Here is a 14,584-nt window from a genome sequence, read left to right as displayed (position 1 = left end):
TATTTTGAGGTGGAATTCATAAAAGATTAGAGTGGGAAGAGACCTCAGGAGGTCATCTAGTCTAATCCCCTGCTCAAAGCAGGACCATTCCCCAACTAAATCATCCCAGCCAGGGCTTCGTCAAGCCTGACCTTAAAAACCTCCAAGGATGGAGATTCCACCACCACCCTAGGTAACCCATTCCAGTGCTTCACCACCCTCCTAGTGAAATAGTGTTTCCTAATACCCAACCTAGACCTCCCCCACTGCAACTTGAGACCACTGCTCCTTGTTCTGTCATCTGCCACCACTGAGCACAGCTGTGCTCCATCCTCTTTGGAACTCCCCTTCAGGTAGTTGAAGGCTGCTATCCAATCCCGCCTCGCTCTTCTCTTCTGCAGACTAAATAATCCCAGTTCCCTCAGCCTCTCCTCGTAAATCATGTGCCCCAGCCCCTTGATCATTTTCATTGCCCTGTGCTGGACTCTTTTTCCAATTTGTCCACATCCCTTCTGTAGTAGGAAGCCCAAAACTGGACACAATACTCCAGGTATGGCCTCACCAATGCCAAATAGAGTGGAATAATCACTTCCCTCAGTCTGCAGGCAATGCTCCTGCTAACGCAGCCCAATATGCCGTTAGCCTTATACTGGCAATTTTTAAGTGGCTGCTTTAAAAGAAGTTGTGGATCCTTAATGCAAGTTTCACTGTATCTAAGAATATTTCACCTTTGTTTTTTCTTCAACTGGGAAATTTAGAGTTCTACGAGCAACTCTTTTTGCCTTGAAGATTCCCCCATTTTATCTTTCTCCCCACACTCTATTAAAGATCCTGGATCGTTGTGTCCCACTGGTCTCAACTCCTTCCAGAGCCCATCAGCAGTACTCAGTGCGTCCACCAGCAAGGGTAGATAGAGACAGGGGGTGTCTTTGGTGTGAGTGTAGTAGTCTGGCCTCTGATCACCTCATGTGGTAGCTTCAGGAGCATCATGCAAGAGACCTGTGCTGACCCTGAGACTTGGTATTTTTTATCTTGTTCCACTGTTGTCGTCATTTTTTTTTCCCTCCTGTGGGCTCTTCCATTTCACTGAGAAGACCACACTTTTAAATTTCCTTGCCCCCATTGTCTCAATTGGATTTGCTGAGTCTGTGTCTCTAATCCTGTTTGTTCCAAGACTTGTGTGTGGTCGGGAGGGGGGGGACTCTTCAGAACAGCTGCCCCCTTCTTCCCTTTTCAAGCTTTAATCCTTACCCTCCCGGCTTGGAGGAAAATCATAAGTATTTTTTCTTCTCATTGTGTGAGCTGGGATCGGAAGTTGCCAAATACTGCAAGAGGGGATGTTCTTGTGCTGTTCTTCCCCAACTGCAATCTGAAGCACGAGAAATGAAATCACATGAGGGAGAAGATCTTATGGAGAGGTTTCCCAGCCTAGTTTTGCAAGAGGCTCAGATAATTCAAATGAACATACAAACCTTTGGGTACTTAGCCAAACTGAAGCCAAGCCCTGGACCTGTTTTCATTCAGTCTTATGGGTCTGTGGAGCTAATTTCAAGAAATTGCAGTGGATTGCCTGCTTGAGGGAGGGATGAGAGAATATGGAACGTTTCTCTGTTTGGCAGTCAAGGGGGGAGAAGTAGTGGCCACCTGTTTTGTCTTCTGTCTTACACATGCCCCTGCCCAGCACACTGCTGGGGCCTATGTTAGAACCACATGAGCTTCTGCCATCTTAATAATGCCCACACTAAATTCTTCCAGGCCTCCCTCTTCTGGGACCAATTAAGGCTTTTTCTTTTTGTGCCCGACTGGCCTGTGATCCCGCTGCGCAAGCCCCAGATTTGTCTCCTTTCCCCATGACCATCCCCCACCCTTTTTCTTTTTCTTTTTTTCTGGTTTCTCTCCTCTTTGGTCCAGGTTGTCTTCCGGTAAAGTGAGTCCCGAGAGCATCCGCACGCTCCGCCCCCCCTCGGAGTCCTCTGATGACCAAGGCCAACAAGGCAAGCGTATGTTGAGCCCCAGCAAGGAGAAGGAGTTGTCCCTTTACAAGAAGACCAAGAGGGCCATTAGCAGCAAGAAGTACAGTGTCTCCAAGGCTGAGGCTGAAGCCGAGGCTACTACCCCCATTGAGCTCATCAGCCGTGGGCCTGATGGCCGCTTTGTCATGGACCCCTCAGAGATGGAGCCCTCACTCAAGACCCGCCGGATAGAGGGCTTCCCCTTTGTGGAGGAGACAGACATGTACCCTGAGTTTCGCCAGTCAGATGAAGAGAATGACGACCCCATTGTGCCCTCCTCTGTGACAGCCCTCAAATCTCAGCTGACCCCTCTCTCTTCCAGCCAGGAATCCTACCTTCAGCCACCAGCATACAGCCCCAGATTCCACAGGGGCTTAGAGGGCACAGGTGCTCTGGAGAGCCGCCTGCAGGCCACTGGTCAGGCCAGACCTCCAGCTCCAAGGCCTTTCCACCACAGCCAATTTTATGGTTACCTCAGCAGCAGCAGTCCTGGAGAGATGGACCCTCCGCCCTTCTACATGCCAGAGGTCAGCCCTCTCAGCTCTGTCATGTCCTCCCCTCCTCTGCACCCTGAGGGGCCCTTTGGACACCCTACCATCCCAGAGGAGAATGGAGAAAATGCTTCCAACAGCACGTTGCCCCTGACCCAGACGCCAACAGGGGGACGGTCTCCTGAGCCATGGGGCAGGGCTGAGTTCCCTTTCAGCAGCCTGGAGGCTTCTCCCATGATATTTCCTCAACAGCTCCACCAGTGCGAGGTGACAGAGTGTGTGCAGCTGACGGCCTGTCTTCCTAGGGGCCCGCCCCCTTCCTCCCTCCAGGTCCCTGCATCCTACCCTGGCATTCTGCCCCTGGAGGCACCAAAGAGTTGGACTGGCAAGCCGCCTGGCAGAAGCCAACCCTCTGTGCCCACCACCACCAAATGGCAGGACAAACCTATGCAACCTATGGCGAGTCAAGGGCAGCTAAGACATACCAGTCAAGGTATGGGCATACCCGTGTTGCCTTACCATGAACCGTCCGAGTCAGTCAGCCACAGTGGCACAAGCACATTTGGCCTGGACACCAGGTGGTATGAGCCCCAACCCAGACCTCGGCCTAGCCCTCGGCAAGTCAGGAGGGCTGAGCCCAGTTTACATCAGGTGGTGCTACAACCTTCGAGGCTTTCCCCTCTGACCCAAAGCCCCCTCAGCTCCCGCAACAGCTCCCCGGAGCTGACTGCACGTGCCAGACCGCGACCGGGTCTCATCCAGCAAGCGGAGATGTCGGAGATCACCCTGCAGCCCCCCGCAGCAGTCAGCTTCTCTTGCAAGTCCACCCCGTCGACCGGCTCCCCGGCTCAAAGCAGCAGGGGGGAAAGCCCCAGCTACCGACCTGCCGTGGCCTTCACCTCTTTGGCCACTGGCTACCCCTCCTCTCAGTGCCCCTCCCTTCCCGGGGACAGTATGGATGTCTTTGGACAAATTCCCTCTCCAAGGAGGGCTGGAGAGGAGATTCTCAGACCTGAGCCAACACCGACAACATTATCCACTTCGGGGTAAGTGTGTATGAATCCTTTTAGCTGCCCTTTATCTGCCTTTCCTTCCCCACCCCACCTCACCCACTGCCCCCATCTCCCTCCTCCTCCCCCCATCATCATCATCATCATCATCTGAAATCATAGAGGTTGTTTGGACACGCTGCAGCATCCCTTTTGGAGGTGACTTCCAGTTGGCATTGGTAGGACCCTGCTCTGAAGAGGCTCTTGCTACTGGCACCGTTAGGACACGACTCACGATAGTGGGTTAAATAGGCAGAGGAACAGTCGGTCATTCAACAGCTGCTCTTCCCCTCGCAAGTCTCTTGGGGATTGGGAGTCTGTGTCTTCGGATGTGCGGAGAAGGGCCTTTCCATGTAAGGAACTAGATTAGGGGTCTTGTTACCTGTGCTTGTTGGGTAAGTGACCAAGGGTCACCGGCAGTTTCCTTTCTTGTTTCCTGGCTCTTGACTTTCCTGGAACATTAGTGTGTGCCTGGCTCCCTGGCTTCTTTCTGCCCTTTCCCACAAAGTCTAGTGACTATAACGAACGACAGAGATGGCCGCAAAGGTCACCTTGCCTCTCCATCTCCAAAAGCGATGCTGCAGCCCCAAGACTCGGGCGGGGAGAGGGTGCAAGGATTTAGTCCTATGAACAGCATGTCAGGAGAAGAAATTCACCCGAGCGGAAATCAGGAAGCTGCTGGTATTCAGAGATCCTGCCCCAAAGAGCGAGGCTGCTGCGCTAAACTCCAGTGGCTGGTTTTCCAGGTACCAGGGTTGCGCCAGGCAAAGCGTCTTTCTGTTTTTCTTCTCTTTTCTCTGCCTCTTTTTCTTCTTTCCCTCGTCTTTTTCACAGCACCTTAGATCCTGTAGATGTTCTTTCCTTCCATCCTCTGTCTTTTGTTTTAAATTCTATTTTTCAAGTAATGGGGTTTAATCTCTTGATCCCTCAACTCGTGGAGCTCGGGGAATTAATGGCTTGAAGTAAACTATAAGCTCAGTGCAGTTAAACTCGGTGGAGAGAGGACCTTGGGGCAGGCAAGGAGGAAGGGCGATGTTCAAGCTTGCATAGCCAGCATTGGCTAAGGTGTAGGAGGTTAGTGTCATGTCAGGAAAACCGCATGGTTTGCAGGTGGGAGCCTGGCTTTTCACCCTGTGGTGCCCCTTGCATTTCATTTACTCTCTCTGGTACCTGGAAGCTTTAAATCCTTAGAAACCCAATTAGCCCATTCAGCACTGTTGTTGGTTGCTGGCTTCTGGAGACTGGATGAATGGGTCAGAGAGGGGTGCTTATATTGGAGGGGCGTCTGTAGTAACAAAATCAACCCCAAATCAATTCTGTTGTGGCTTTTAAAAATATATATGTATATATCATCTCGTGTGAGTGTGTGTGTGTGTGTATATATGTATATTTGTATATGTCTCCAACCAATCTAATATAGCCAGGATACCTTGATGAGCTATAGGGAAGTCACAGGACAATTCTGTGTTAGAGCACTGTTGTCTGCGCTTTTATGCAGTGTTTTCATCCGCTTTGTTTTTTCTTTTGTTTCTTCCCCCTTTCGTTTCCAGCCACGTTTGGTTTTGGGTTTTTTGTTTGTTTGTTTGTTTCCCCACTTCTTCTCCTTTGGCATTTTTGACGTGCTGATGTGTTGCGGAGCTCGGCTCCTTGCGGGTGTTGTTAACTGCTTTGTTTTTGATTAATCTCAGCTATCTGGGCAGTGTTGTCGAGACAAGCTTCTCCTCAGCTCAATAGGTAAGGGTGATCCATGTCCGAAAAGATGGCGTGGGGGCTGTTGGAGGGTGGCGGGGAGCGGGGCGTGGAAGGGGCTTTTCCAATCCCATCTCGTCCTTTAAAGGGGAATAAGGAATTGTAAAATACTAGGACAAAACCTTTGCACACATGGTCTCTGTGGCTTTTGGGTTTCCCCACTCACCAGTGCCTCAGGGCTCTCATGGGTTCAGAGAGGCCTACCTATGGTCGGGATACAGGTAGAAAGACTTGGTATGGCTGTGACTTTTGTGGGGGCAAGCCTAGTGAGGAGGGGAGACCGCTCCTCATTCTGTATTGTGTAGGGAGGTGCATGGTCTAGTGGATTGAATGGGGTTGGGAGCCAGGAACATGTAGGTTCTAATCGCAGCTCTGCCACTGACTCGCATGACCTTGGGCAAGTCGCTTCACCTGTCTATGCCTCCAGTTTCCTTCTCTGGCAGTGGGGATAGTAATATGAGTGGCGAGAAATGGTCTGTGAAAGTGTTATATAAATGTTCAGTGCTATTTGAAAATGAAATCTTAAAATACTGGATTTATCATACGGATACAAATAAGGGACTAAGAATACAAAACGGGCACATGCTCAGCAGCACCTAATAGTAGCTCTCTGTTTGACATCAGCTAGCAAACAGTTAGTTAGTTATTTGGGACCATGATCTCATTCCATTAATTCAGTAAAGGGAATCCAATTTCAAAATACTTCTCCAATTTTATTTTAATAGCCGAGGGTTCCCCCCTCGCCTTCATTCCCAAAATTTCTAAATTGTATTAAACTGGAGGAGTTCTGGGGTTTTTCCTTTTGCAGATTGCAGCAGTACGCCGCATAGCTTCAGCTCATCAGTGTTAAAGCTTTGTTTTGAACTGTAATAATTCAATTACAATAGAAGTCTCATCTCTCTGAAATTTTCCTCAATGAAACCTTGCAAGTTGGCTTCAAACCTAACCAGGATTACAGTGACTTAAGCAAATCTTGCAAGATTTTTCCAGGAAAATACCTCTTGGAGACTTTCTGGGGGCAGTTTCACAGATGTAGCAAGGTCCTGGAACTGAAACTGAAGACAGAAATAGGAACTTGTTTCCAGACTCCTTTGTAGTGGTTGAGCTTCCTCCTCGTCTTCCGTCCACTGAGTTCTTCAGTGCACTAAGCTTGATTTTACCCATTACTAACTCTGAAGACCAGAAGAGAAGGTCAACTGAAGTGACATGCAGGGCCAATACCAACTGTGATGGCTACCAGGGATGCAGTGTCCCAGGTCTGCTTTTATTTCCACGATCGGAGAGCCTGCATGCACCCACGGAGCAGCAGATTCACAGACACTCTTAGCCGCTGATCAAAGGGTGAGATATCCAGCTCCTAGCCCCAGCGTGGGCCTGCGTGGCGGGATAAGAGACCTACCGAGTGTTGCGTCACAGCTTAGTGAAAGCAGCAAGTGACACTCGAAGGGATACAACCCTCCTAGCTCTCGCCGAGAAGTGTGATGAGGGAGACAGATGGGGATGTTGGGGGGTGGGAGGGCAATACAGAGTTGGACGTTCAACCAGGGGAGAGAATGAGGTGTCGGAATGGTGGGTCTATCGCACTGAGGCCCATCTGGCTGGCGGGGAGTGCAGAGGGCGACTGACAGAGGGAGCAGGGACTTCTTTACCACTGTGTCCTTTTGGAGCATTGCCCTCATAGCTGCCAACCAAACCGCTTCAGTCCTTTCTGCAGAGCTTCAGAAGCCACTGAGAGAGAGGCCCTCCTTTCGGGGTGTTCTGTTTAGCCCTGGCAGCCTTGGAAACTTTCTGCCCCACACCCCACTCCAGGTACCCATGGCAGCCCTGAAGCCTTTTCAATCCTCTTCTTGCACCGATTCCAGGCCGAGATATTCATGCGTGCCTATAAAAGTTTTCCGCAGCAGCCAAGCCACAAAAATGTCCACCGGCAAAGGCCAGGGACTGAAATGCATCTTACTCTGGGACTTGGGTGCAGAACCCATTGTAATCGAACCTGGGTTCACTGACAGGCTCTCTCTCAGCTAGAGGAGGGAGAGAGCCATTATCTCGAATGGGGAAGGCAGAGGGATAATAAATCCTGCATGCTAATAAGAAAGGAATCCCATAAACAGCACAGCCAAGTAATTTCTTTCTGATTTAGGGTTGTAAAATTGTCAGTGGATCAGAGCACTGGAGCTTTATACCAGACTAGCCAGGTTTTATGCCGCAGTAATGAAAGCGGGGAGGGGAGATGTGGTTTACAAGCTCTGTGGTGGCTTACCCATCAGCAGCGGGGCACTGCTAGCAGGTGAATGGGATCTCCTCTGTGGGGATGCATGCAGATCAGGCAGATGGGGGCAAATAGAGGGATACAAGTGACTCTCTGCATGCGGTGTTCATTTATAATCCCCTGACATGGCTGGAGTGGGAAGGCTTTTGCAATATCTCTTGCTGTGCGAAGGGCAGGCAGGTTTTATTTAAGGGTGTGGGTAATTTTATGCCATGATCCAATTAACTTTCCCCTTTCTTTTAATTGAACCCAACGTGGCCTGAACGTCTCCTAACGGGGAAGAGTTGGTTCTGTCCTCTCGCTGCGGTAGGAAACCCAAAACCCACAGGGAAGGCAGGCGAGCACCTGTGTTACCTTGGCATCCCAGGCTGTCCAGTGCTGGCAACCCCAGCTCCGCTCCTCCCTTGGGACAGCACAGTCAGCAGCTGGTGTGCAAAGCTTCTGGTGCCTCCTAGGAGCAAGTGGCAAAGCCATGTCCATTCCATGGGGGAGGGAGCTGCCCCACCCCCAGCGTGGGGGGGACGACGACTCCTCGCGTTGAGTCGGAAACGAGTAGGTTCCCCTTTAAAGACCGTCCGTGTGCTGATCCTCTGCATGTGTTTCATAGCCACTCTCGCTTGGAGAAGTTGAGTCCTCTTGTCTGAGTGGTTTTGTTTTTTTGTTTGTTCGTTGGTTTTATTTTCTCACTCCTGATTTCATTTATCTTTTTTCCCCCGCTGTGATCTTTTTTCTTCCTGTCCTCTCCTCTCCTCTCCCACCCTCTTTTCCTCTCCTTTCTCCCTTGTTCCTCTCCTGTCAGCATGGTGAAGTCCGTTGTGTAGATGAGTTGTACTGTCTGCAGACCTGTAGACGGGATGCGCGCTGTTATCCGCTCCTTTTTATCTCATTGCGGTGGGGGTGGCTTGGTAGCAGCTCTGTGGAAAGGGAGTGACTTCTGTGTTTTTCTAGCATCTTTGATTTTGAAGGATCCTAAGCCGATCCCAAGTGATATACCCACAGCAGCCTCTGGGTTGGAGGCAGCAATCAATTCCGCACAAGACTGGCGGGGAAGAGGAAACTCCTACTCCTAAGAAAAGTCTCATGGGATCTTTAGTGTCCATGCAGCACACAACGGATCTTAGCTTGTAATATTTCCTTGCATGAAAGAACCCATGTATATCAATGGAGTTTATAATCTTGGAAGGGTGAAGGATGGAGTAAACCTAGCCAGGATTTGAACCTGTGGGATATAGGCTGTCTAGATGGTTTCTCAGACTGGACCTTTAGATGCCAAGCAGTTGCCTAAATTCTCTGCCTGTTTGCTCAAGGGAAGAGAGGCAGGGAAGATGTGTGGGGAGGGAAAACTTTTTTTAAATTGCACCCTGGGGTCTTCCTGCCTCTTCTTATGACTTGGCTTCCCATTCTGGTGGAGGTGGGTTGCAGTTCTGTCCTGGGCTTTGTCTGCTACTCTTCTAACCTCTGACACGTAAAGGCATTTGAAGAAGAGCAACGGAGATTCTTTGCTGGGTTGGACTAGTGAAGCTGCTCTCTTAGCCTAGGGATAAAGCCCTTCTTGCTATGGATACTGGAGACTCTTGTTTCAGCTCCGCTGAGGAGGAGTGGTGAGGCGTGCAAGCTTTGTTAACTCGCTCTTCTAGATATTGCCCTTTGCACACTCAGGAGCTGGCTGCTTTGTGCACTCCCTCAATAACGGTGAGGCACCTTCAGTAACTTTCTGTCCATATGGTTCTGACTCATGCTCGTCGGGAAGTGTGGTAAATTGAAGACCAGGAGAATGTCTCCGTTAGTTCTTCTGACCCAAACCTGATGCTTTGCAGAGTCTGGGATCTGAGTTCACTTCGGAACCTTGTAGAAAGTACCTGCTGCATTTTTAAAGCTACCTTCAGTGCTTCAGAGTGAATAAGAGCAGGGACAGGTTCCTTTGCATCACACATGGTGTATTCTGGATGGTCTTTTTGCATAGGCTGCTGCCCAAAACACTACAGAAGGGGCAGGAGGCATGAGAGGTCTTTTGCCAGTCTTGGAAACAACCACAACAGGAGAGTTGGAGTTGACTGCAGAAATAAAGGGTGGCAGAGAGGCTCTAAATCTGTTGGCGAGTAGCTGTCCTTTCCTTTGCTATTGTCCACTCTTTACGTCTACGATGCCTGAGGTCAAACTCTATTTATGGTGAAATATGGGTTTAGTGTGCTCGCGATGTGTGGCTGGAAATGGAGGAGTGGGGAGTCCTATTTTAGAGAACAAATGGAAATGAGTTTGATGGCGTCTCATGCTAATGTCTAGTGGGCATTTTTCTAGCATCGTAAATGTCACAGTTGCTGATATCTTCTTTGAAGAGGCACATGGAGAAATGGCAGGGGCTGCTACAGGTCAAGGCCGAGCGATATCGCTATAATTGTGTGGCAGTGGGGACCAGCAGCAGATTAGGTGCTGCAGGTTAGAACTGTTTCTCGGTTCAGGACTGAAAGCGCAGGAGCTGTTCCACCTTGTGGTGGAAGACCAGGGCTGGAGTAACAGGGGTCAGTCTTGGTTAGGACTGAGTTCCATTGTCAGAACCATTTGGAGAAGTTCACTCCGTACCTGCCTGCATATAGCAGCCACACACTTGCTTGTATCCCATTGATCTAAAACTGAAAACTCTCTCAGTAAAATAAGGCATGGAGTAATGTGTGCGCAAGCTGGGTGCAGAGGAGGGCAACCGCTAGCCTTGTCGGTACCAGTTGTTGTTCAGCAGCACAACATAATGTGCGGCTCATCAGAGAACACCAAATAGAGAAATGTTATGGGAGCACGAGCTTCTAAAATGAAGCTATAACCCTGCGTTCACCATTGGAGGCAAACGTTGGCTTACTGAAAGGAATTGAACTGTCGTCCCTTCGCTCTTACGCATCCTAATTCTAGTCCATCCGAGGAGGGTGAAATTATCACTTGGCTCCAACAGGAGGGAATTGTGGCTTGTCTAAAAAGGTGTTTTGTCCTCTGCTGAAGTTAATGCCGCCTGCTTTGTGGGGAGTTCCAGCTATTCCATCAGAGATGGTCCTGAGGATCTGTCTCTTGGCACATTAGTCAAATCTTGATGTCTATGCTTGAGCGGTGAATATGAAAGGGGCTGTTCTATACCCTAAATCTTATGGCTTTAGTTGCATCTGCTGGTCCCCAGCTGCTCAGTCAAATTGCTCATTATGTTCCATATGCTTCTCAGTGCTGTTAGCAAAATCAAGAAACTTTGCCAGTCATATCAGCGTCTTTAAACACGTTGGAAGTCACCAGCCTGCAGTATTCTAGCAAAGCACCAACTGCTACAAAAGTCCATTCCCATGTCAGCTCGTCTTGTCCCAGCGTAAAGTCTCACCATGCCACTGTGGCCTTAACACCAAAATGCAATGAGGGACGTAGCATTGAGTTATGGGAAACCCAGTTCTGTATATATTAAATACTCAGGGAGTTCCCTCCTAGAACAAATGTCAACTACAATGAGATGCTACCAGCTGAACAGGATGAAAATAAAGAATAATCTCCACATCCAGATTTTTCATAGCTAAATGGATGGAATACCCTGAATTTGGCCCACAGATACCTAACTCCTCTGTGATGTCTTTTATCATGGAATATTGCAATACTTTAAGCCTCACAAAACCCCATGTGCGGTGGGTATTATCTTTATTTTGCAGATGGGGAAATGGAGACACATTGAGGGATAAGTTACTTGGCCAAGCTCTTGCAGTGACTGAGCAGAGAACAGAATCCAAGTATCTACTCCAACCCCCCCCCCCTTCTTTCAGTGCTCCCCAGACCCATTCAGCACCAGACTGATGTGATTGCAACCAGGGATTGGGTTTCATGTGTCTTGCAAGTTCTTGTGTTTTGCAAGGACCCATGCAATTTCCGGCGTCTTAAATTCAGGGTTAAAGCCTAAGCCTTAACCTAACTGAGAGTGTGTGTGTGTTTTTTGTAGTTTGCTTTTCTCTTTGAGCATTGAAAGGAAGGACAAATCCTCCTCTTCCTGACCTGCTGTTGGGTCAGAGGCTGGTTTCTTGATTAATACTCCACATTGTACAGAAAGAGCCTTCTACATATTGGATTTATCTCTGGGAAGGCTCCAAATGACCGGATGGCCGCTAGAGTATCTGACAGTGGCATCTGACAGTGAAAGAGAGCTGCTTTGGTTTATGGCCATTTACAGTGCGGATTCCCCACAGACAATCAGGCAAACCTTTCATATTTTCTCCATAGATGGCACTTTTATCTGTGGGAAAAGCACTGACTAATGTAATCGTTGTCTTTGTCCAAATCTTCTGCTGCTCCAGCCTGCCCTATTGGCTCTCTCCATCTCTTTGTATGGGAAAACTAGAATTCTTCCACTTCTTTACCGTAGGCTGCCCTGCAGCAGGCATGTAAATGTGAGTTTTGCCTCTGAACATGTCGTCTTCCATCAACCCCACACTTATCGGTTCCATCTCGGTTTCTTCTGCTGCCTTGAAGATGAGCACAGGAGAGTCAATGGGAGCGAATGAGAATCCCAGTGTGCTGGACTGCTCTTGGTTAATCTCAAATGCAGTGAAGTGTGAACAGAAGACCAGCTCCAATTTGGGTTCAGATTAACCCATGCAGGGGAGTGTTACTGAAATGTACATGAGCTGACACATAGACACCCCATTCTTGCTCCCATAGCCCAGTTTCTCTTTCTTTGAACCCTCAAGTTGATGGGTGAAAGGTGTAAGTGCAGTATTTCTTGCTGGTGCTAACTCTTTGAAACTGCCACCCGGCAAAGAATTGTTGCCTTTATTTTCCTCTTTCTCTCAGGAAATGTTACGAGCTACCCCTCTCTTAGGAGGTGTTTTGAGACGATTTGATCAGTGGTCTCCAGTGAGTGAGTAATGATACCAAAAGAACATCTCCTCTGACTTGGAAAGGTGTGACAGAGGGAGGGGGAATGTACTGGAGGCTCGGTGGATTAAATCTGTCCTTTCATCTCAGGAGAGCTGGGTTTTAGTATTGGCTTGATCTCACAGCGAAAACTACTTTGTGGACCTGGCCTACTCACTTTTATGTGAAAACTTGAGAATATATAGTAGGACAGACTTCATCCTGAGGGAATGCTTTTCCTATACTCACCTGGCCCCAGTGTCCTGTCTTCCTATAGCTAGTCAGGGAAGGACTAGCAGCCTGGAAAGAAATGCACAAAAAAACCTTTATGCAAAGAGCCCATTTCCCATGCACCAAACTCTAGAGAAAACATTGACCTTGTAACAGGCTTTGGTGGAAGAATAAACCAGACGGAGAATAAATCCGTGAAATGAGCTGGGGAAACTTGCACTTCTGAACCCCTGAATGAAAATCCCGTTGTAGGAAATAGAGATCTGCCCCTGCCGCCCCTCCCCCCCAGTGATAAAATCTTGTAACTACTTTAATTTCAAAGTCATGGTATGTCTTATTCTACTGGGGAAGAAAATCGGAACCCTGGCATCTATCCTCAGTTCTTACTTTATGGTGTGTGTTGTGGCCCAGAGCTGTGATCCTGGAAGGGGGTACCAACTTGCCAGCCCCAGAAATGCTGGCTTGTAAACTCTGTGTGTTTCTGTTTGCCATTTGGTCCCTGTTTTTGCTGTGGGGCTGGGGAAGGGAAGGGTCACTGCTTGTAGTCTGTCTGGGCCACTGTTGCCTTAGCCGGCGGCGCGCACAGCGGTAACATGAGTGCCGCTGTCCTGTTACCATACGCCTTTTGCTTTCTCTTTCTTTAAAGGGGTTTGACGCGGGTTCCCAGAAGTGCCTTGCCGGGCATAGGATCTGCCCATCGCTACCTACTTTAATGGTTTTGAAATTACAGAAACAAATGCATTTTTAAGACGTGAGCCTCGGTACCGGTTGTCTTACAGCGTGGCTCTTCCAATTCCTCCACAGCGTAGCCATCAGCAGGCATTTGATTCTGTCCACAGGAACAACCAGGGCTGGAGCCTAACACCTTTCTCTAAACTTTGCCAGTTTCTGCCTGACCTACGCTCATCCATGGTATGAGAGGGAGGGAAACAGTGGACAGGGAAGAGTGTGTGTGTGTGTGTGCGTGTGTGTGGCGGGATGGGGAACTACAGCTGTCCCAAAGGCAGTGAGTAGATGGTGTCATGTTTCCACCAGCATCGTATTTAGCTCCAGTGCAGCCGGCTGACCTTATTCCATCGGCCCAGGGTTTCTCACATTTTCCTTTCCATGGCAGAGGATGACCGGTCCCTCCCCACCCGAGATCTCTTCTGGCTGGAGTGTGACAGGGGGCCACTGATGGCACGTGTCTGCTTTTCCTTTCTAGAGAACGTCCATCTCCATCCCGGAACGCTGCTGCACCTGAGAGGCTCGAAGCTCTGAAATACCAGCGGATAAAGAAGCCCAAAAAGTCATCCAAGGGCTCCTCAAAATCCAGAAAACAATCCAGTGAGTGTGAGGATCACCAGACTCCCCACTAGTCTCCCTGTCCATCCTCCGTTTGAGGCCTGGTGCAACGCTCATTAAAGTCTCTGACTCTAATGGGAGTTGACTCAGGCCGGTGGACTGTAGGTCTCTATTTGAGCTACTATAAAACCTGTGTTTTATTCTCTTGCTCAACTATTCCTTATAAAGGAAGCCGGCTCTTTTTCCACGAGGCCACCAGGGCTTCCTAGCTCCTTTCAGCTGTAAAACGGAAGGCCCCATCTCCTGGCTTTTGTTTTTTTTATTTTCCTTGGGATGTTACTCCAGATCTTAGTCCAGAAGAGGAAGGAGATAACTTCCCTTTATAGTCCTGAAACTAGCTGGAGAGCCCTGGAATGACCCTTCTTCCAATGCCTTTAGTGGCTCTCTATCCATTTAAATTCAAGATCCTCGTACATCTCTCCACCTACATCTCTGCTGTCATTTCCTCCTGCTCCTTCTCCAGCCCCCTATCTTCTCCTCAGGTCCTCTTCCCTTTGTCTCCTCCTCCCCCGCCAAGCTATGTGCCTTCCCTCGCACTGTCCCCTACACTTAGAACAACCTTCCTCTTCCTATCCTATATCAAATCCCTCCAGA

The 14,584-nt window shown here is 49.1% G+C and overlaps 1 protein-coding gene across 5 annotated transcripts in view; it reads left to right on the top strand.

The window, feature by feature from the left end:
* Positions 1-14,584, top strand: part of IGSF9B (immunoglobulin superfamily member 9B) — a 112,896-nt gene that overhangs the window by 79,176 nt on the left and 19,136 nt on the right. For 3 of the 5 annotated variants that reach the window (XM_048827335.2, XM_075122265.1, XM_075122266.1), the window contains exons 18-19: positions 1,891-3,528; positions 13,851-13,972. In XM_048827335.2, coding sequence (XP_048683292.1) covers positions 1,891-3,528; positions 13,851-13,972 — 1,760 coding nt within the window. Of the gene's footprint in view, positions 1-1,890; positions 3,529-5,219; positions 5,266-13,850; positions 13,976-14,584 lie in introns of those variants that run through there. The other 2 variants (XM_075122268.1, XM_075122267.1) reach the window with 2 other exon arrangements.

This window comes from Caretta caretta, chromosome 22 (assembly GCF_965140235.1).
Source record: "Caretta caretta isolate rCarCar2 chromosome 22, rCarCar1.hap1, whole genome shotgun sequence".
Classification (NCBI taxonomy): Eukaryota; Metazoa; Chordata; order Testudines; family Cheloniidae; genus Caretta; species Caretta caretta.
This window is presented reverse-complemented; position numbering and strand designations above follow the sequence as displayed.